Source organism: Meleagris gallopavo, chromosome 14 (assembly GCF_000146605.3).
Source record: "Meleagris gallopavo isolate NT-WF06-2002-E0010 breed Aviagen turkey brand Nicholas breeding stock chromosome 14, Turkey_5.1, whole genome shotgun sequence".
NCBI classification, from domain to species: domain Eukaryota; kingdom Metazoa; phylum Chordata; class Aves; order Galliformes; family Phasianidae; genus Meleagris; species Meleagris gallopavo.
Genome location: NC_015024.2, coordinates 16184120 through 16205666, shown reverse-complemented (window position 1 = coordinate 16205666; position 21547 = coordinate 16184120). Strand labels below are relative to the sequence as shown.

General features: G+C 39.5%; 1 protein-coding gene across 3 annotated transcripts; it reads right to left on the bottom strand.

Annotated features, from left to right (window-relative positions):
• Positions 1 to 1442: 1442 nt before the first annotated feature.
• On the bottom strand, positions 1443 to 21461 carry GXYLT2 (glucoside xylosyltransferase 2). 3 transcript variants are annotated; one of them, XM_019620221.2, is made up of 7 exons: positions 21440 to 21461; positions 15094 to 15283; positions 14762 to 14893; positions 8173 to 8424; positions 7032 to 7155; positions 4835 to 5007; positions 1443 to 4234 (listed from the first exon to the last, which is right to left on the bottom strand). In XM_019620221.2, exons 2-7 carry the CDS (start codon positions 15232 to 15234, stop codon positions 4052 to 4054), a joined length of 1005 nt encoding a protein of 334 aa, XP_019475766.1. In that variant the 5' UTR covers positions 15235 to 15283; positions 21440 to 21461; the 3' UTR covers positions 1443 to 4051. The 3 variants fall into 3 exon arrangements, with proteins under 3 accessions (XP_019475766.1, XP_010717039.1, XP_019475765.1); XM_010718737.3 differs by lacking the exon at positions 21440 to 21461 and adding an exon at positions 20871 to 21105; XM_019620220.2 differs by lacking the exon at positions 21440 to 21461 and adding an exon at positions 17734 to 17751.
• Between the last annotated feature and the right edge of the window lie 86 nt (positions 21462 to 21547).

Below are 21547 nucleotides of genomic sequence, written 5' to 3'. Positions count from 1 at the left end.
CCTCAGGAGAAGATTCTCTTGAAGCATGTAGAAGGGAATTATAAGAAATTAAATGATCGATGCTTTGTGTTAAAGCTGATAATGTGCCAAGATTCATCCTACTAGGAAAGTCCTACTTTTTTTTCACCTCTCCAGGTAGTGGTACTTTATTCTCAACTACAGATGTCACAGGCAGGCAGTCACCTCTACTATGATCATACTTACATATAAAATCTTTTCTGAGCTCCATTAATGCTCCACTCTCCACACAGGTATGACAAGGATGTCTCCTAGAGTCAATCATGGCTGTCAAAGCACATACAGCAGTGAGAGCATGGCAGAAGAAACTCTCCCAGCACCCAGATCCTCAGCTGTGGTAACTGAGCACCACGGCCTTGCTTTGAGGAACTCAGAATTTATTTGTTCCATGTAGGGCAGCTGTAACCAGATTCATACTGACACAAAGACCCAGCTGTATGGCAATGAGGATGTGGGAAATCACGGTTCAGGTTCCATCCTCTGAATCACAAAGGGCAGAGAAATGCTTGACCTGTTTGCTATTGCATCCATCTTGCTTCTGCCTATCCTGTACTTTGGAAAATCTGTGCATGTTCTCCCCACATACTACAGTACTGACTAAAGCCATGGTTGCTAGCGAAACATACTGGATCAGAATAGCACAGACAAGGCTAATTACAGAGCATATAATGGAACACAACACAATTACACACTCCTCATGCCTGAAATGAAGAAATATTGTATTGATTTACAGCTGGCCTTACCTTTTCTCATTAATTTCAATTGGAGTTTTAGTCTCGACTTCAAAGAGAACGTGACTGAGCCCAACATACCACACAGCTGAGTAATTTTAGCAAATGAGAAAACAATTTCATAACCAGGCAGACTACTGGCTTGGCTGAAGTGACAGCTCACAAACTTCTATCACACAAAGGCATTGTAGCAAAACCAAGGACGCTGCAGCAGTGACCATACAAGAGTGCCAAAAAACAAAAGGGAGGGGGAAAGAAGGCAAATGATGCTAAATGACCAAATCCCATAAGTACTACAGAAGAGATTCAAGAAAGGCCATAAGTACCAGTGCAGGATGCAGTACAGCAAGGTGAGAAGGCATGCATTTTAAATGCAGCAACAGGTTAAAAGAATACGTTTTCCTGCAGCTATACCTCTGCACACCTTTTAACAGAAAAAGGTTAAAACATACCAAAGGATATCGCAGTCTCATTGAAAGCAAATTTAAAAACAGACTTCAGAATTCTGGTGACATATATTGTACAGTATATAAAGTAACTAAACTCTTCAAAAAGGGCATAGAAAAAACACTACACTGGAAAGTTAACATAGCTTCTACTAATCTAACTCAAGTCCCAGTACACACACACACACACACACACACACACACTTTTAACAACAACAACAAAAAAAACCAGCACAAAATACAGAGCTTGCTTAAAATTTCATTTATTCGTACTTTAAGCCAGAGGATCTTAACACAGAAATGCACTGCTATGCCTCCTTGGGAGCTATAAACAATTGGTGCACTTGTCAAATAAAAACACAAGAATTAAATGATACAAGAAAGCTACATAGTTCCTTACACATACACCCACGTTGCATAGGTGTACACATGCATACACTCACAGAGCAGTTTCCAGTTTCCACTTGAAAGAAAAAGAAATGATAGCAAAGCTATCTAAGCCCACTTCATAATACACAGGCAAAGAGCCTAGAAAAACTCTCACCTTTTAGAAACGCAACCAAGTGCTTCCTACTCTGGCAGTTCTTTGTTGTACAACATGCATTTGTAACCTGATGCTTTCTTAAATGGCTTTGGGCTAAAAGGAGGTGCTCAGCAGCTCTTCATGTAAAGCCCCTACTTATCTACCTTCAGCAAGTTCAAGTATAACATAGCAAATTGAAAACCTGAATATTTGACGCTGATACAGCAAGGTCTTGGTTACATGCTTAACTTTATGCACTGCATATAAGGCCTACCAACTAGAGACAGAATTCAGAGTACCAAATAGCTGCTGGGTTAGGGCTTACTTTCACACAACCAGGACACAGTTCTTTGGGCTGCACCCTGTTGTTTCTTTGTCAATGTGAAAGGAGATTTGTTGTTAGCAACACACTCAGTATGTTGGAGTTTCTACTAATTTACAGAAAAAGATTTTGGTTTTCCTTTCTACATTACAATGACACTCCTCAGTGTGACACACCACTGGAAATAAGTCAAATATGAAAGGAAGAGGAAAAGAGGATAAGGCCCATCTAAGTATTTACACATTCCATTACTGAAGTAATGGATGGCTAATTTACACGAATTAGCCAGAAGTACAAAATACAAAATAAATGAAAACTGGTTTCTAAATAAGATTAATATTAGAGCCAACTACTATTAAAATCAAATACGATATGGTTTTGGAAGCTGTAATAGAATATAAATTAATAATTCCAACAACAACAAAAATCAAAGTTAAGTAATTGTTTTAATACATTTTGGAGAACTCAAATTACAGCTTCCCCTGCCCCCCCCAGAAAAAGCACAGCGGGAAGAACTCTCCCATTCTTCTGGCAAGTGGTTATTATACTAACAGGAGTCTTCATGTTAAAGCACATACTTCATATATTTTAATAGCTCTTTCAGAAGATAACGTAGCACCTCCTGCAAACATAAAAAGCACTGTTTTGATCCCTAAACATTTTATATGTAATAATGCCTTTGTTTTGTAATGAATTCCATTCCTTCATTTTAACGTGCCCACAGCCAGAGGGTTGTGCTGAGTCATAGCTTACACAGTCACAGCTTTCTGAACTTCTGAGACTTAGCACCAGATCTAAACCGTCTGGGCAACAAGGCTTTTGCTCTGCAACTTTCTGTGGCTTATAGACATGGAAATGAGGCATTCAGAATGGCCAGCATGTGTCTCATCTATCCTCATTTGACCTAACGTCAGCTTTACTCTGGTATTTGAAAATAAAATTAAAAAAAAAAGCAAACGAAGACTTCTTTATGTTCTCTTTACTGCTAACTTAAAACGCTTACCTCTTATCATAGGCTTACATTATCTTAAACTTCTCAAAACAGCATGCTGAGTTTCCCCTTCATTGTCTTCTGGTTTTTGAAGGTTAGCTTGGATTACATTTTCAAACTTCACTGTATCCAGAAACACTTTCTTTTTTAAGCTGGAACTAAAACTTTAACTGAAATAGTAAGTAAGACAAGTTGTGGGAGAGGGTAACATCTACACTTAAGTTTAAATGTCTCTGGTTCCCATTATGAAACTCTGGGCTTTCCATCAAAATAAGCGCAGAGGTGCCTCTGTCCTTTACGAGTCCACTTACACTTCTGTGGCAAAGCCTTTAAGATAACATCTCTGAGTCACAGAACATGCACAAACTGTTGATTGGAATTTGCAGCACAGAGGTGAGAAGAGCAGACTGATTCTGTTTGTCTGCTCTGTGCTGTTTAGGACCAGCACAGGCCTGCACTGAAGCTGCTAAGACACAAGGCTCCCTATCTTAACACCTTCTTGACTCAGATGATTCTGCAGCAGTGCAGTGTGCCATGTTGTGTCTTTCACACATCACTCTTATGGATGTGTCACAAACACTTTCACACCTCACGCACTTGGAAAAAGATGCTTGCCATATCATCTGAAGCTATATTCCATACGTAATAGCTCAAAATGCCACTTTTTTGTTGAGCTTAAGTTCAGAACGAACTTTTGTATAACTTAAAAAAAAGTTATAGTGAATATTGCTGCTCTTAAACAAATAAAGTAAACTCATAAACAAAGTGAGAATCATCAATTCTTCCTGTTGCAACCAAGAAGAAGGAAAAAAAAAGACAAAAGTAGGAAAAGAACAAAAGGACTGTTACGGTGGATCACTTCAGACTTTATAATTTCAGAGAGCTACTAGGAAATTGAATAAGGATTTTTTTTTTTTGTCTGAGTTTAAGACAAAGAGGTAACATCCTTCATTTAAATGCTTTAAGACATCCAAGCACAAGCCACCTAGGTGCAAGTTTCATGTAAAAATACAACTACATTTAGTATCTGTGGTTGGCCCCCAGGTAGACAATGACACGATTTTCATACACCTTCTTCATAGTTTTCTCAATTTGCTTCAAAAATACTTGTGGAATTCTCCCACATAAAGTGTGCACTGTATCCAGGAACTTAGACTGAAGAGGATAGTACAAAGACTGGAAGAGATTGTCTTCAAATGGAAACTAAAGAAAAATAGAGAAAAATAGTTATTAGTTTTTAGTCCAGCTCTCCTTTTGGAAAGGACAACAGTGGGGGGATACTGCAGTGTTTTAGAAGAAGGAAGAATTCTGGAACTTGAGCACAAATTCACATGTCCACACACACGCAGATTATGTTTAACTATATTAGCTGGTGACAGTCTCTTACTTTGCATATGGACCGGGAAGTCTACAGCTTGAATTCCTCCTCAAAGAGGAAATATGGAGCTGTGTCTGTATGCAAGCTACTGAAACAATTCTCTGCCTTCTATGGGTGTAGAGGCTCCAGCTGCTTGGGGAGTACAAGATTTTACTGGGCATTTATGAACCAGGGATACTGTGCCAGCAGAAAGAATTCCATTCAATTACTTCTCCATCCAGTACTACAGAAAAGCAATTTATCAGACTTTCTGATTACAAGTTTACCATAATATGAAGGACTGTGAAATGGGGCAGGCCACAATGCCTTTGTCATTTGTGACTGATGGGTATGCTCAGCTTCATCTGCTGTAATAACAATCTGAGTGACCAGGCTAAAGCTACAACCCGCACTGAAATAATCCTCTATCAAAATACAAGACTTACATCACGTATCACTTCATAGAGTGCCTTGAATGTAGGCTGCTTATCATCATGGTAGACACCTCTATTTCCATGCAGAATAGAGACACCTTCTTCTTCTGCACCTTTACAGTTACTTCCATACATACAGTGGTCAGGTCGGTAGTTCCACTGACATGGAAACACGTAGAGACACTCTACCAATGTCAGTCAGAGGCAACGGGGAGAAAAAAAAAAAACAAAATCATAAATGAGTTACAAGTTAAATTGTGTTTCTGTAGAAAAGTGGGGACTGATGGTCAGGAAAAAAAATACGCAGTTACTTCTTTTACAAAAGGCCAAAGCAGCATCTAGACATAAAAGCTTCCTTTCCTCTGAGGATGGCTACACCTGTCTCAGCATTGTCAGACTGGAACTAACAAAAAGAGAAGGCAATGCAAAGACTGGGTGCAAACAAATCAAGAGTTCATTTTCCAAAGTTAAAGACTGAATCGAATCTAGAGAATGGGGCTCTGTTCAGAGTTTTCTGCCGTAAGAAGTTGTTTTGAGAGTTACAGAAGTGCACTCACTGTTTTCCAGAATCCTGAATCCTTCTGGAGACAGCAGCAAAAGCTTGCAATGCACATCCATTGTTTGCTAACAAATCTCTCACTGAAGCTACAACCATTTTTTATATGGACACACAGCAGAGCACAAGAGGTGCTGCATCTCATCCAGTGTTCTCAAGAGTTATCTGTTAAATTCTAAGATCTAGGCTATTTTAAAGATGAGTCTAATTTCTCAAGAGACCTTGAAGCCTACTGATTTTTTTTAAGCTTCCTCCATGCATGTATTTGCAATATACTTATAATAAATCATGCCAGTGCCTGCGATCCTTTTGCTATGGAAATGGAGTACAATAATCACTGCACTATGTTGGCAGTATGTCAGAAGCACTGAAGATGGAATTCTCCACTTGGCCTTTCTTAGCTTCCCAGAAAATCTGCAGCTGGTCCTGTGTGATTGTTGAGGAAGTAAGAGAACACTATTCTGAAACACTTATTCACCTAAGGCTCTCCAGCAGAAGACTGCTCCAAAGAGAGCAAATTGTAAGTGGTTTCCATTCAGTATCTATCACACATCCAGAATTGCTCCCCAGTGTTGCCGAAAGCACAAGAAGAGCTGCAGTGCACCAATCCAAACCCTGCTACAGTTAAAAGGGACCTTTCAGTAAGCCTGAGCAGATGTTTGTGAGCACAACTCCTCAGCAGGTTACTATGGGGAGAGGATGTCATCAGGTGTTTATCAGCTTTATTACATGTCATTTGATTATTCTTGATCTTCTTCTCACCATGGCTCTTCCACACGTTTTTTGCTGTCACAGCTGGACTTGGACTCCAGCTGCTCTACAATCCCTCAAATACATTCATCATCAAAACAGCTTTGTGAGACAGCAGCTTTGCAGGACAGGAAGAAGGGTGCATCTTTTCAGATGCCAGGTAACACAGATCCATGCAGTTTTAAGCCAGCACACTGTATCCATAAAAAGCCACCTGCAGCAGTCTCAGGCGATTTCTTTCCAGGCCAGTTTTAACAATCCAGCAATTTACCTCCAAAGTCTGCTCTGATGTTTTAGTAGCATCCAGTTACTTGGTTTTCTTGTGCTGTCTAATGTTTGTTTATAAAACAGTTATTTAGAAATTACAAGGAAAAGGCACACCACAGTACAGAAGAGAATGCTTATATTGTTTTTTCCCCTCCGTCACACTTAAATTAGCAGTCTAAGTTTGACTTCACAACTAATCTGATTTCATGTTCTTCCTCCAGAAGACTCTAACATTTGAGGGTTTTTTTTTTGGAAGTTAATTTATAATCTCATAACAAAGATTTTTTCCACCTTATTTTTCCCCAAGATTGAGACTAGCACATAGCATACTAAAGACATTGATGCCTGGCATCAGACTGCAATAAACAAATGTTAGCTTGCTTTGCTTTCCCTTATGTTAGCTGCATTTGACTTCACCCAATTCCATATACTAGGATTCCTTAGAACAGAAGAAAAGATGGAATAAATAAAGATAAATCCAATCCCATTCTGTTCTTAAGTTCATCTAAGGGAATACAATCCTGGCTGTGCTTACCACACTACCTTCATGCCAGAGTACACTATGCATATCAGAAGTAACAAAAAGCACTTCTTTGCATTTAGTAGGTAAACATCACTTCAAGAAAGCTTACTTACCTGGGTTGAAGTAAAAAATAATATTTAGTAAATCCTGGTCTCCCCATGTAATGTAATTTTTGTACTTTTGATATAATGGATATAACATTTCTTCCCAAGTCAAACCACTCGGTATCACACTGTTCTGCAGGACAGAAAAACAAAAACAGTGCATTACTGCTGCCATTGTTGATATGATGTATGACTCAGAGCACAATGACCACATATCTCTAAGTCTGCAAAGCCATGTCAAGATACCTAAAAAAAGAACTGCTAGGAAATACTGCTCTGGTTAGGGCTGGAACAGTGAAGCTGATTGTGCTCTATTCATCTAGTTCAACAAGAAAATAAAGTCATGCTTTGATGTCAGCTCCTGCTATTCAGAACCTTCCTATACTGAGCAACACTAGGGAGAAGTGGAAAATAAGGGCAGGGATGAGCTGAAAATTGAGGTAGAGAGGTGAGAAAAAAAGCAAACTGAAAATCATTGTCCTTTCTTAAGGAATTCTGATAGTAAGAGCAAGTTGGTTTAATTTTTTCTTCAATCAAACTGCTCCTGAAATGTTACAGGCAACTTCAAGCATTGCCTGAAGAATAAGATCCCTCAGGGGCAAATTAAGTTTCTTAAGAGGTTACAGAGCACACGCTCAACAAAACAAGCAAGATTTATCATGATTAGCCTTTCACAAAAAAAGAAATGTCAGTTTAGGCAGTGAAAACATTCCCTTTTCATTTTTATCAATTCACAGAATCATTCAGTCTGCAGCAGAAAACAACATTTTATTCATTTTTGATGCAAATAATTACCAATTTATCTGGATATTTACATCAAGCTTCTCAATTTTAACAAACAGTGATTAAACTGAAGGTCCCTGAAATGATTCTTTAATGTACCTGTGAAGAGAGAGTGAAATGCCGAAGAAGTCAGTTTCACTACTGCAAGGAGACTGCTTCATCAGCAAGACCTCAGTACTTCAGCCTCATGAGGATATTTCTCATGTTTTAACCATCATTTTTATTTAATACTAAAAGAATTGCAATATTCATTCCGTATTTTTCAGATTCTTTATAGTCTAAACTTAATTTATTTTTATACTAAATTTTAGAAGATGTGAAGAATCCACAAGTCACCAGTTACTGCAACAGCTGTATTTCTTCTCACCCTGAACTGAGTGTTGCGTATCCGTGTTAAATTCATTAGCATCACTCCAGAATTGACTCCAGTTGTCCCATAATAGGGGTGACGTGCAAATCGACTGTACCAGCCAATCTTTGGTATTTCGTGCTCTGGGGCCATAGCAGCTAGCTGCGTTGAGTTGAATTCTTTCAGGATGTGCCAGATGTCATCGATGGGCCTCAGGAAGAGAACATCAGTGTCCACATAAAGGAGAGAATCCACATCCTTTAAAATAACCTTTTGGGTTTGCACAGTAAGAAGAGATGAAAAAACAAACATAACAAAAAGGAAGATTACTGGCAAAAGGTACTTCTACATTAAACTGCTAATATAAAATAAGTTGCTGATTTATCATCTAAAATGTAATTACATACAGGAACAATTCTTCTTATTACAACCATGTGTTCCTACACAAAGAAACTTATATTCAACGTTAATACATAAAAATGTTTTACATTAATTAAGAAAACCTTATTAATCACAAAAAATGCATAATTATGCTCCTGAAGAAAAAAACATCCCTTGGTGAGTAGAAATGTTCTACTAAAACTCATCAGCTCAGATCTCTGTTACCAGACTATATCAGGAATAACAGTAAAGTTAGTCAAGTCACGGGGGTGTAAATGTAAATTAGACCCAGGATATTTCATCTATTCTCGTTAACAATGTTCCCCCTTGTGGCTACCCAAGTGCTTACATGCTCATTCCTTAATTTCAGTAGGGCAAATTATATATTGCTTCAATAATAGAGAAAACTCCCTTACTGTCTGCAGCAGCTGTTTGGAAGGTAGTAAATGTTACTTGCTCAGGCTGACCATCAGGTTCAACTGAACTTTTGTTGCTCTTCATTATTTTAGAAAACTATTTAAAAATTCCTGGATTTTTACTGTGCTCTCATCTCCAAACCTCATTTCTCTCCCTCTTTACTTGAAAAGCAAATCCAAAGGGCTATTGATTTGCACCAGGCGTTGGACTGGAACCATCGGTCACTTGTCTGATTACAGTGATACTAATGACAACCTCTCCTGTTTACAGATAACTTAATACTACCAAACAAATTGATTTTTTACATGAATTGAAATATATTGTGACAAAGGTTATTTGTGAAAGACAGAGAGAACAATTAGATTTTGAAAAAGTATTTTGTTCACTTGATAAGATGAGGTCAACAGGCATCCATTACATCGCCAAATCTGCGAGTACTGATCGAGTGACATTTTTTCACCTGATGGAACACTTTACAATTTGAACTGGCATTCAGCCAAGTTTAACAAATTCCTGACATAACTATACGTTCTTCCTACATAGCAGGGCAGGCACGAGAAGGCAAATGTCTGTACATCTGGCTTACAACAATCTCCATATAAATAAATCCAACACAGTCCAGACCACTTCACCGTACAGGAGGTTGTAGCAATACACTGCCAAGAATTCTTCGACTCAAAACAGCAGGTGAAGGTATCAATAAATGAGTGACATTAACTCAGTAACACACTGAAGAGCTGAAATCCAATACTTAACAAGCAAAAAAAATAAAAATCAATGTAAGTCAGCAGAGGACAGGTAGTTGAAAAAAAGAAAAGAATTTTTAGCTTAGGGATATTCTTGATACTGCATATTATTATATAGCACCAACAAGACCTAACTCATAGGGATCCACCGTATTAAGTCAAATAAAATGAAAGTATAGGGAAAAATCCCCCCAAATTTAGTCCAAGATGGGAGATAACACTCAAATACACAAAGAGCACGATAAAAAGCTATTAGATTTTGCCTGAGGGACAGCAGCACACTGCAGAGCAAATCAGGATTTTTATTTTATTTTTTAAATAATGCCCCAGCAGAGAGACAGATTTAGGCATTTCTTAGCAGAGAATTAAGGGCAGAGTTCAACACGTGCACTTGGGAACCCCTCTTAAACCTAAGTGTCAGTGCGATCACGGCCTCTTCCAGCAGAAAAACTTTGGGTTTTTTTTCAGTATCTGCAAACATACGCATAAAATTCATTCTGTGAAAGTCAAAGGACTCTAATAGTTTTCCTGTTTATAAATAGATTCAAGCAAGTTTTCCAGCTCTTTGTGCAGTGGGTGCCTACTGGCATTCAACTCCATGCTTTCCACCTTGTCAACCTACACTGAGATTCATACACTCTCCTTTCCTGGTCTGCCAAAAGATTCCTGTCTCTCTCCCGTCCAAGCTGCTGCCCTGCAGTGACAACTGCTGAAAGAAAAGCTGTGCTGCTCCTTATAAGCCCTTCACACTTCCCTCTTAATGTGCAAAGTGTTAAGACTTATTTAAAACCTACACGTCAGTTTGAATTGATCACATCTCCTTCTGGCTGTGCATTTAACTTAGTCTTAGGTGGAAGAATTTAATTTCAGAAATCACAACTCTAAGAGATCCTTGCTTAACTCCCTGAATTTCAATAGAATTACACCAGGGATGAAAGTTCATTTAAATAATTCTGGCATTCCCCTTGTCCCATAGCTTTCAGGTAGTTCTATTTTCAAACACTGTGTTCCAAACCTACATACAGCTTTCAGAAAAATCTTATGCTTTCCACAGAACTCAAGTCAAACAATATTTAACTTTTAATGAATCAAAAGCAAAGGACAGAAGGTTGTGCATTTTTGGCTGCTGATTTTTGATGTCAGGAACAGCCATGCAACACAAAGCAGGTGGAGGTACCAGACCTCAATTCTTGGGCTCTGCCCCAGACAGGGCAACTGACTGCAGCTTAAAACGGATGCATGTCTGACCTGCAACAGAAGCAATGCAGGACTGCCTGGTACCCTGATTTTGCCTGCTGGCACAAACCATATAGACATACCTGATAGTCCATGACATTAAACTGAATGGTCAGGAATATGTGTTGACTGCATTTACCTCCTGCACTATGGGCACTTATTGCTTGAGAGGGGTGGTGGTTTTTTTCCAGCAATAGGGAGTATTCTTAGTAAATCAGAAGTTCTGTACAGAACTTGCTATATTTAGCCTGACACTTCACTTAAATACTCAATTATCAGTTATTTCATTTCACAACTTCTGTCTCTATAGATTCTCCTGTGTTTGCAAGACTGGCAAGTAATAACATGCTACTGTGTAAACACATTGGAATATTGAGAAGTTGTGTTACATGATGGCTTGCAACAGCTAGTGCGTTAATTTAGCTGAGCTTTATCCAAAATTACAGATGAATCAGTGAGCCACAATTAAGTTTGCATCTTGATGCTAATGTAGTACTGCAAATTAGAGTAACTAAACTAAACTGTAATTAGCAATTAACTCAAGTTACAACAGAATTTTGTCTCGATAAGGCTCATACATCTATCCTCAGTGTTACTCCACTGATCCATTGGGTAGGTTACTCCTTCATTCTCAAGAGAATATGGGGAATCTACCTTCAGTAGATTCAGTGTCTTGAGAAAAGTCTCAAGGTTAGTCACTACTACAAATAAAATCATCCAAAAATCCCAAAATGTTTATTTTACCCGCTTGTTTCAGCAGTTCTGTATTGCTGTCTTAGAACCAGCTGAAAGTCAGCTCTGTGGTGCAACATTCATTAGGCCAGAACACATTGTGTTTTAACATCAATGTTAGTACTACAAAACGGTTTAAATGTCACAACTGTGCTCTTATTGGAAAAAAAAAAAACAACCAACCAGATATTTAGGATTATCCTCAGGAATCTTTATGGTCCAGTCAGACTAACCCCTAATCCTAAGCTACCCAAAAACCAAAAGAAAATACGGTGTTGACTGATTATTTATTGGGGTGTAGGAAGAAGGAGAAAAAGCCATAAGCCATTTGGCATACAAAAGGAACTGGATAAGAATTAAGAAGTCTTAGCTTGACATACACTCCCTGCATAACTTTTGGGATAGAGAATATAAGGAATTTTCCAGTTTCTACATGTGAACTACACACAACATTGACACGTATTACAGGGCTACTTGAACTCTGAACAGGCTACATTTTGTCAACCTTCCTAGCACTGCACAACAGCTTTCTCAGGCTGTACAGAGCTGCTCATCATCACCACATCCCCGAATTTGACAGTACATGAAAAGAAGTTCTACTCAGTAAAGAAATTTTTTACCTTTCTGTTTACAGAAGATGTCAGGTGACTGCTGAGAGCATTCTCTTTTTTTTTTAAAAAAAAGTTTTAATCTTTTTCAAGCATTTAGAAACTGTGTTAAGATCCACATCTCTCTTACTCTGCCTTTGAAGACCACATTGATGGTTTTATTGAAACAGATTTATTGAAACAGACTGCAGTAAGATATTTAAACTGCTGAGTTTCCATGGAATCTACCTACTCAGAAGCTACTTCCTCTGCATTTGTGCAGCAAATGTAAGATTAGATGTCACAGAATGCCTCTACAAAAATGCAGGCAGCCATATGATCTTACTAAATATTTGAGTAACTCAAGCTGATTCAACAAACTGCAAATACATTCATTAACCTGTTACCCAGCACAAACCAATTCATTACTACAAGCTGCAGGATCACATCCCATAGCTCTAGTTTTATCAGCCAGTAAAACCCCTGAAAGATTCTCACACAATCTTCCTTGAACACATTCCTCATCCCCTCCTGCCGCTTTCACATGCCTGCTGGTGCTGCTGAAGATTCTTTGGCAGGAGAGGCACTTGTGATTCAAAGGCTTACATTCCACTCAGGCTTAGCATTATCAGGAACAGGACAATTTGCACAACTGAGGGCAAAACAGCTGATAAACTCAGCTACTGCTCTTCTGGGATCCTTCCTAAATCCAGTCATTTTCCACTGCTGTGGTAGAAAATGCCGAGCACAGGAAAGGATAAGCAATATATGTAAGTCAAAACAGTCCTCTAAACAACAGGCACTAATGACTATCTGCTCCCACCACGTGCAGACAGGACTTTTGCAGCACTGTCTTATTCAAAGGGGATATCAGAACCTGGGTATCAAATAACAGTAAAAATAATGGTGAGTGAAATGACCCAGATTGAGGCTGTGGACTTGAGCAGCAGAAATCTAAGTGGACACTTGCCACCTCAGCTATCACTACAACTCATTTTCCTCATTATATCCACATCAACTTAGCATCAGCCACTGCTATTCTCAGACAGCTAAGCCTACTGAAAGCCTTAAACCTCAGCCTGGCTACACACAATATCTTGCAACTGCCCCAAGAGAAACAAACATTTGCCATTTGGTCTGCTTCACAGTTTTCCTAAGAAAACATGCAGTGATCTAATACTCCTTGCAAGAAGTTACTAGGGAACTCTAAACTTTAGAAATGGGGCAAGCAACAAAGGAGCCAGAAAGCACTGCCCAGCTTAAATGAACCAGCATGAATGCATAATTCTTCTCTATCATCAGAAAGCTGATAACAAAACCATTTCTGTGACAAGTGTCTCTACTAAAATGACAAAAATACTGCAGATGTAGGAAGACCAGAAAGTTTTGTTTATCTAGTGAAAACAGCCCCAGATGAGTAAATCCTTACAACCAATCTGCACAGAACAAACTAACACTGAAGGATTATTTTCCAGGTGATATAAATATTTAGTCAGGGAACAGAGGATCCCAGCTGAAGATGGAATTACTTCCAGCCCATCTGGCCTTTGTGCATTTGAAAGCCCAGCCCTAAACAGCAGATAAACAGAACTGCTGACAGCACATATTTTTTCACATATGTATTCATAGTCTAAAGTATTTGGACATGCAGCTGTCTCCTGATTGTTTCCATCTGAGAAAGTAAAGATTTCTTTGTCCCTCTATTTCTCAGAAGATGGCAATGAAGAGATCTGGACTGTGTGAGCAGCATGTCACTTTACTGGAGTCACCCCAACCAACCAGCAATGCACAAGATATTTTGATGTCTGTTCTCAATTCCACAGAAACTGCTTTATTGCATAAGTTCTTTAAACTCTGCATATGCAAAACTGTTACCAACATGTTACTGCTCTCCAGCAGCCTTAAATATTTTCCAAATTTACAACTCTGTAAGTATTACACAGCAAAGAACACAAGTTTTCTGTGGACATGACTATTCCATAGCACCTGAGGCACATGCATGAAATCTGACCTTACGTACACTGGAACTGTTCCATAAGGGCACATCTTACACTCTCATACAAGAGAAGAGATTACTGAAAGCATCACTCTGAGGACCAACATAAAGAAAGGGAGATAGTGGATAAAGAGATATGATGACTGCACACTGAAAAGAATGTTATTTATGGAAGGCATGCAGCATCTACCCTGCAGGAGCTCTCACACTGAGTCTTAAGTGGAAGTTCCACTGGGAGCCTAGTGGAACCAGAGACAAATAAGAAACATATTCCTCACTAGCAGAAAAAAAAGCAAGGTTGGATTTCTGGTTTGTTTGTTTTTTTTTTAAGCAGCAAAAGTACAGATTAAAATACCTTTAAGCAGATGTTTCAGCCCAAAAATAAATATAAAATTAATAAAATTTAATATTACACCAGCAAAGTTTCCTTCCCGTGGAAATAATCTTTTTTTTTTTCCCCTTCTTTTTTCTGTCCCTCCTGAAACAAACTACTCAGAAAGCCAGATCCTTACCGGAAGAAAAAGGCGCTGGGCAGCACATGGTTTGAATAACTTCTTCCATTCCTGAGCATTTCCTACTGAGAAGGTTATTGGGTAAATGTTGTATTCAAATTTCTTTGTATACGAGGAGGGCCATTCCTGTAACTGAAAGACATTTACAGGAGAATTAGTACATATTATATAAGGTGTTGTTGTTGATTAATATGCATGTATAGGGAATTTAGAAGCCACTTCCAGTAATAAAATGCTTAGCTGTTACTCGTTCATGTCAGTGTAGTTGTGCTCTGGGATCTGTAGCTTATAACTAACCCATGTATTTATCTACTGAACAACACAGAACTCACTTTCTTGTTGAATTCAGGCTTAAGGGAATCCTCAGAAAAAATGTGAAAGCAGAGCCTCCTGCTGCTAAACAGAACTGCTGATTTCAGCATGATGAGAGTCTCTTCCAGCCGGTCCCCACACGCCACAACTGCCAGATGCATGCATTGTAAAGATGAAGGCTCTTTTGAACGTTTTTGCTCTCCAGGCTTCCTGAAGATTCATAAATAGACAAAAATAAATTGAGGTAAACACGAAGAGATTTCTGCACCAAGATCTGTTTTTTTTTTCTTCCTTTCCATCGTGTAGAGGATCAGGAGGTTTTTTCCCTGATTAGACATCCACAGAAAATGCAATTGGGCGCCAGTTTTGTCAATGGTACAAACCAAGTATTAAAATTACTTCACAAATAAATACACTATTTTAAGAATTTTCCTACCTTTCTGATCTTGCATAAATCACCACTCTACACCCACACATGAAACCAATTCAACAGCAGTGCAAACCAGACCACAGCTTACCAAGTGCTCTCCTTCCTAGCTTTGAGGTTACACAGCCAGAATGGCCAGTCTTCAAACACAATGCAGGTTACAGAACTGTAGCCAGTAATTTCATTACCAGGATCACAACTTCTGGCTAGATTGGAATAAGACAACTAGTCCTTACATTAAAAAAATCATCCGTCCATATGTAAATTATTCTAACAGTTAATTTTGCTTTTAAAAATGCATGCTTTAATCCTGGCCTGAAGGTACTGGCATTGTTTCAAAGGACTGCTCTGCATTTTACTGGGTGGAATCCCTGAGATTTTTCTAAAAAATGGATTTTTTCAAAACAAACATATTCAAATGTCCCAGATGAATCAGACTACATTCCACAAGCAGTCTAAGGCAGAGCTGTAGGTTTTTCCACTTAGCCCCAATGTGTAGGCTTTAATACAATTTCATCTGGCCTGAACCTGCACAAATACTGCATATTCGGGCTATTTGCTACTCAGAAATATCAGAGTCCTTTCTGGGGACTTGGAGATGTTTTGAAAATATGGCCTTTTGTTTTTACGCCCTTCCCCTGAAGTCAGTACAGAGGTGAGAATCACATCCTCTGAGAATGATATTACTGTATTGTACTCACATTCCAACAGATGGCATTTATGCTCCTCTAGATGGATTAGTGGTGACAAAGTAAGGAAGTCACAAGCATTGTAATCATTATAGTAAAGTTTGAAGGCTAATCAAAGCTCACTAGCAGCTCCTGACTTACCACTGAACAGAGGATATCAATCCCTGCCTGTTCTCAGCACACACAATTATATATAACTAATCAGTAAAGTTAACACTATTAAACAAAAGCTCTAAATAAAAATTATAGTTAATGAAGCTGTAATTATCTTCTCCAGACATTAAAGTGCTACTCAGTATAACAGCAGCCTTCTCTACGATGAAGTAACCAACTTTTGTGTTAAGGAATACCAACTAGTGGTACTTTACTGGCTATACAAAGCAATGTGTTTCATTAATGGTTTAAAGTCTTGGGCTTTAGTCTTAATTAAACTTCAATTTTATCAGTGTGTAAGTAATAGAATACCACATCTATATAAAGTGGTATTTACTTTCCAACCTATTAGTGTAAAAACCACTGAATTATTAAAGTGAATAATTAGCTGCTCACACAGACCCTGCTTCCCCCCACCCCTTATCTCTTTAATGTTTCCTCTTAATTGAGTCTCTAAATCAAGCCATATGCAGGATGAGAACTGCTTTAATATGGCCTGTGGCAGTAGAATTCACTGGGAGAGGGACTGAACTCAGAGCTTTAACTTCTCGCAGCCCTACACCAAATCACTAAGTTCTTGTTTTGCAAATTTTAGCCACAATGAACTCCATCCTGCAGCTGTTGTACATTGACAAACTCAGCATATGCATACAGGGCTTCCAAAGGACAGACTCAGCAGAAGAAATCCACCGACAGCAGCAGACAGTCCTACAAGCCCATGGGTGGCATGGATGAACAAGAGGAATACCTTCTGCCAACACAGACACCTTCCTGGCCCCAGAGAGGAGGAGGTTTGGAGTCATTACAAGTCATGAGAACCTGATCTTAGTGGGAATAAAAAGATGAAAGTAGCAAGGAGGTACAAAAGAAAATTGGGAGATCACAGCACAAGATTTTGTATCTTGAAGTACACTAGGAAACCAAGAGGACTGTAAGAACAAAGGTGAGCTAGAAAGGGAGATAAGAAAGCACCATAGCAGGAAGCATTTAGAAATATCTCAGCTTAGTCTTCACAGAATCATTATTATCTGAAAGCCTTAAAAAAACAAACAAACAAACAAACCAGGAGTACAAAAAAAGTTAGACTTCAGGGAAGTGAAATACACAGATCTTTGTCATCTTACTCTTCATCTTCTTGATTCAGTATATAAGGATATCTTACTGATATATTAGAAATCTAACTAAAATAACATTATGTCAAACTCTCCTGCTCCATTCTTTATTTTACCCATCTGTTTAGAGAAAATTATTTCCTGTTCCCCCATTACGTTATTATACACATAGCATCTGGACAGATCAATACAGTGGGAAGGCATTACAACAAAGGCACGATGACAAAAGGACTGGCACAATGGAGAGGCGCTATAAATGAAGGGAAGAATATTGCTCACCTGCATTGGAAGACAGGTTTGCAGGGGAAAGCTTCACCAAGAAGAGATCTCCAGGAAAAGACCCTTCCCCAGAGACAGTCCTTAAATGAGGTCTAAGAGAGGTGCAGCCAGGTTCCACCTCTCCAGTCACATAGCTGAATTGCCTTCACCTGTGCTCCCAGGGCTGACCTGGTCCTTTCCCCAGCTGCTCAGTCAGTGGTTCAGGCCGTGACTCAACAGTTCCCATACATATGGCTTCAAAACTAAACACTTGCTTAAGAATAAGCATTGCAGAAAGCATAACAAAATAATTGCAGAATGGATCCCCGTGAAACAGCTGAAGCCTGACTTGGTGAGATGTAGCACGATACAATGCTATAGCAAAGGCTTTCCAACAAAACAGACCAATTCCCATCCAGTTACCCAATGGCATTTTATTTACTGCATACATTTTTTTCTGACAGGCACAGTTACAGACATCACAGAAGCCTGAGTGCTCAAGCACAACAGCGTAGATTCCTAGGCCTTAAAGTTTAGATTACATGCAATTTTCTTATTAGTCACAGGCAAAGTGTCTCAAACATAATTAACCCAGAACCTGTCTAAATCAATCCAGATCCATTCAAAATAACGCATTCCCATCTCATTATGGAGCCTGCTAATCTATTCAAGCCTTCAAATTTATTCCAGAGAGAAAGATAACGCATGCAGATTCTTACAAAATGCAATATAGTTGTTAGCTTTTGAAACCACCTTCTTATTATGATCTCATTTGCTCTCGCAGCGTAAACAGGGTTAGATTTAGGCAATGTATCAAAACGGGTGATTCACTAAATGGGCTCCTTTCCTGAGAGTCAGAGCTGAGTCAATGCCCCAACTTTGGCTCTGTTATGTGAAACACATTCTCTCACACTATTTAAAATATAAATTAGAAAGTGTCAAAACGTTTTTAAAATAAAAGTTCTCACTTTAATGCAGTTGCATAAAATTCACTGTAGGCACTGACAATAAAGAGAACTGTTGAAATTTCAATCTCCTCCCACCGCTCAGACTAAGAGGGAAAACACTCAAACCAGAATGAATGTTTCCATCTTCTTTTATCAAGAATGTTCTTTGTTAGTGAAGTATGAGGTATTCGGGCCACCAGCATGACATTATGGCCTATCAAACTCAAGCCAAACTTGCATGTGTGTTGCACACAGGCAGCAGAGAGAAAAAATATCTTGACCAGTTGCCACAGAAGATATGTTTAGCTTTGGCAAAGTTTCTATTAAGCATGTTTAGTTTCCTGGAAGAAAGTATGGTCACATCTGCCCTTCAAATGTGAAAGAACTTTTGTGCTTTACGATACCTCACACACACTGATCTGGCACATATGTGTATTCTTCATATGAAGAAAATCCTGTTGAAGCCACAGGACTTGCCACTTCCAAAAGGAATCATCAGTAAGACCACCATCAAAAGCTGGCTTTCCAAGCTAACCTGAATGTGACGCTTACCTTCAGATTTGCCCAGGTCATCCAACAACCAAGGCAGGGCACAAAACAGTTTGCCAGCAGTTGCCAGGCACCAGCCAACTGGTAATGCACAACTAGAAGAGCTCTTATCACGTATGACTGGAGTAGAAGAAACATGCATGCCTCAAGAATTGAAAACGAATGTCTTCTCTTGTTCTCATGCAACTGCAGAAAGCAATATTAGAGAATCCCAGTGGAGCTACAGCTCACCAAGCCTGCAGCACGACCTTGTAAACCAGCGCACGTCCATCTGTTCAGACAAAAACCTGCATTCTTCTGCCAACACTGTATCAATCAACGTGGGAAAACAGAACTAAACAACTCTTCACATTCACACAGGCATAACTTCACTGAAGTTACCTGAATTGCTCACTCAATCCACAAACACACCACCAGCAGGCCACAAGATCTTACATCATCAGATCTCTGATCCTGAAGGAATCAGATCACACACCACCTCTCACATCGACCTAAAAAATCTCCCTTGGCTCACAAAGAGTAACTAAAATAATCATTTTATAGGAACAAACGGGTAACAATGGCCTCAATTCAGCATATTACATTTGATGTGCTTTATTGTAAGCACCTGCATAAGGAAATCCTCCTGAAGGAATGGGAAGGCTCGCTCCTGAATCTAACACCCATGTAAATTATGTAACACCTATGCACTGCCTGTTTCCTCTCTTTCAAATTCAAGCCTCTGAGAACAGTCTCCGCACTGCTGTCAGTGTATTTTGGGTCAGACTTGTTAAGACAAGCAGATCCCATTGCCTGACACCTTTCCCGTGCTGGTGTGGATGTGATCTGTACCAGCATAGCACCTGTTAGCAGACAGCTTTTCTTTCCCAAGAGGGCAGGCATCTCCTCCAACACTTTACATCATTCACCAAAAATTACTTTTTCAAGGTACCCTCAACTAACTGCATTTTATTTTGGTATTATCTAACAAAGTGTAGAATTTTTCAGAAAGCATCAGAATTGGACACTTAAAACTGGACTTCTCAGTAATGCAACCCTTGCTGGTGTCAGCAGCACGGGATCATACACTGCCAGCAAACATGAGGGGAAAAAAACCAACCCAAAGTGGAAGCAAAGGCAAGGTTGAAATCTATCATTTCACTCTGTTGCTATGATTGTTCTGTGTTGCAGAACAACAGCAACAAAAACTCTACAGCTTTTGTAAAAAGTACTTGCAAAGTCATTAAATAATAGAAAAGCCTGATAACGTCAACTTTTGGAACATGAAGATGCTCAGTGAAAAGCTCATTGAAATGGAGCACTTGTTTACACTCTCCAGCAGTTTCATACTTTCTGTGCTCCCTCCTTCAGAGTTCTTGATTTCCATGATAATTGCAAAGATATGCCTCAAAGAAAAATGACTTCAGGAGGTACAGTTGCCGGTGGAAATAATCCTGCTTTAATACATGCATTTGAATTCTGTCCATGATGCATTCCCAGCCACAGTAAACATCTCCTGCATTCAGCAGGGTAACAATGCTTGCACGAAACCCACTGCTTCAGTAAGTTAAGGGATAAGAGCTCGAGAAACAGGAGTGGCCTTTCATTCAGAACATCTCTGTGAAATCATGAATCAAAGACACAAAGGCATACCAAGTTAATTAGATATGAGGTCACACTAACCATAATATAGTTGGAATGCAACAGGGAAAGCAGTCCTCCCACCACTGAAAGCACACTGCCCGTATCATTTTTGAAGCAATGAGAATACTGTTGTTTTTTTTTTAATAATCCATCCCCAAGGCCCTGAAAAGGGGAATACAATACACCACAATTTCAAACTCTTTTCTGCTACAGTTACGTATAAAAAATGTTCAAAACAAAATACGAATAGCTTGAAATCCGACGACGCCAAGCAGTTTGGAAAGCAGCGGTAAAGCACAAAAGGAGCCGGCCACCTTTCATCTCTCCGCAGCATTAAATCAGAGCAGGTCTTGCTCTCAGCGCTGACAGCAGCTCCCGAGCCAGCGAGCACACGGCAGCCCTCGAAACAAGGCCAGAACTCCGGCAAAAGCCGCCGCTTCGGAGAATCGCTGGCACGCAGAGGCGCTCCTGCCCTCACAGCGCAAAGCCTCCACTTATGTGGCACCTCCGGCACACGCGTTCAGTTAAACCATGCACACACAAACCCGCACGCTTAAAGCAGAGCGACCAGGGTTAGGTTTCCACCGCCACGCAGCTCAGGGACTCACACGGGATAAGGGAAAGAGTGCCTGGAGGGCCGCCGAGCGGAACGAGTTCCCGGGGCAGGGCAGGGCAGGGCGGGCAGGGCACGCTCGGGGCGGGGGGCCGGGCACGGC

Excerpts from the sequence above, each read along its gene's own strand:
- GXYLT2 (XM_010718737.3), bottom strand. The coding sequence starts at position 20,938 with ATGATACGGGCAGTGTGCTTTCAGTGGTGGGAGGACTGCTTTCCCTGT. Across the intron at positions 8,425-14,761 it reads CCCAGCGCCTTTTTCTTCCG|GTTATTTTAAAGGATGTGGA; the intron begins GTAAGGATCTGG and ends CAAACCCAAAAG. Across the intron at positions 7,156-8,172 it reads TACGCAACACTCAGTTCAGG|AACAGTGTGATACCGAGTGG; the intron begins GTGAGAAGAAAT and ends TCTGTCCTGCAG.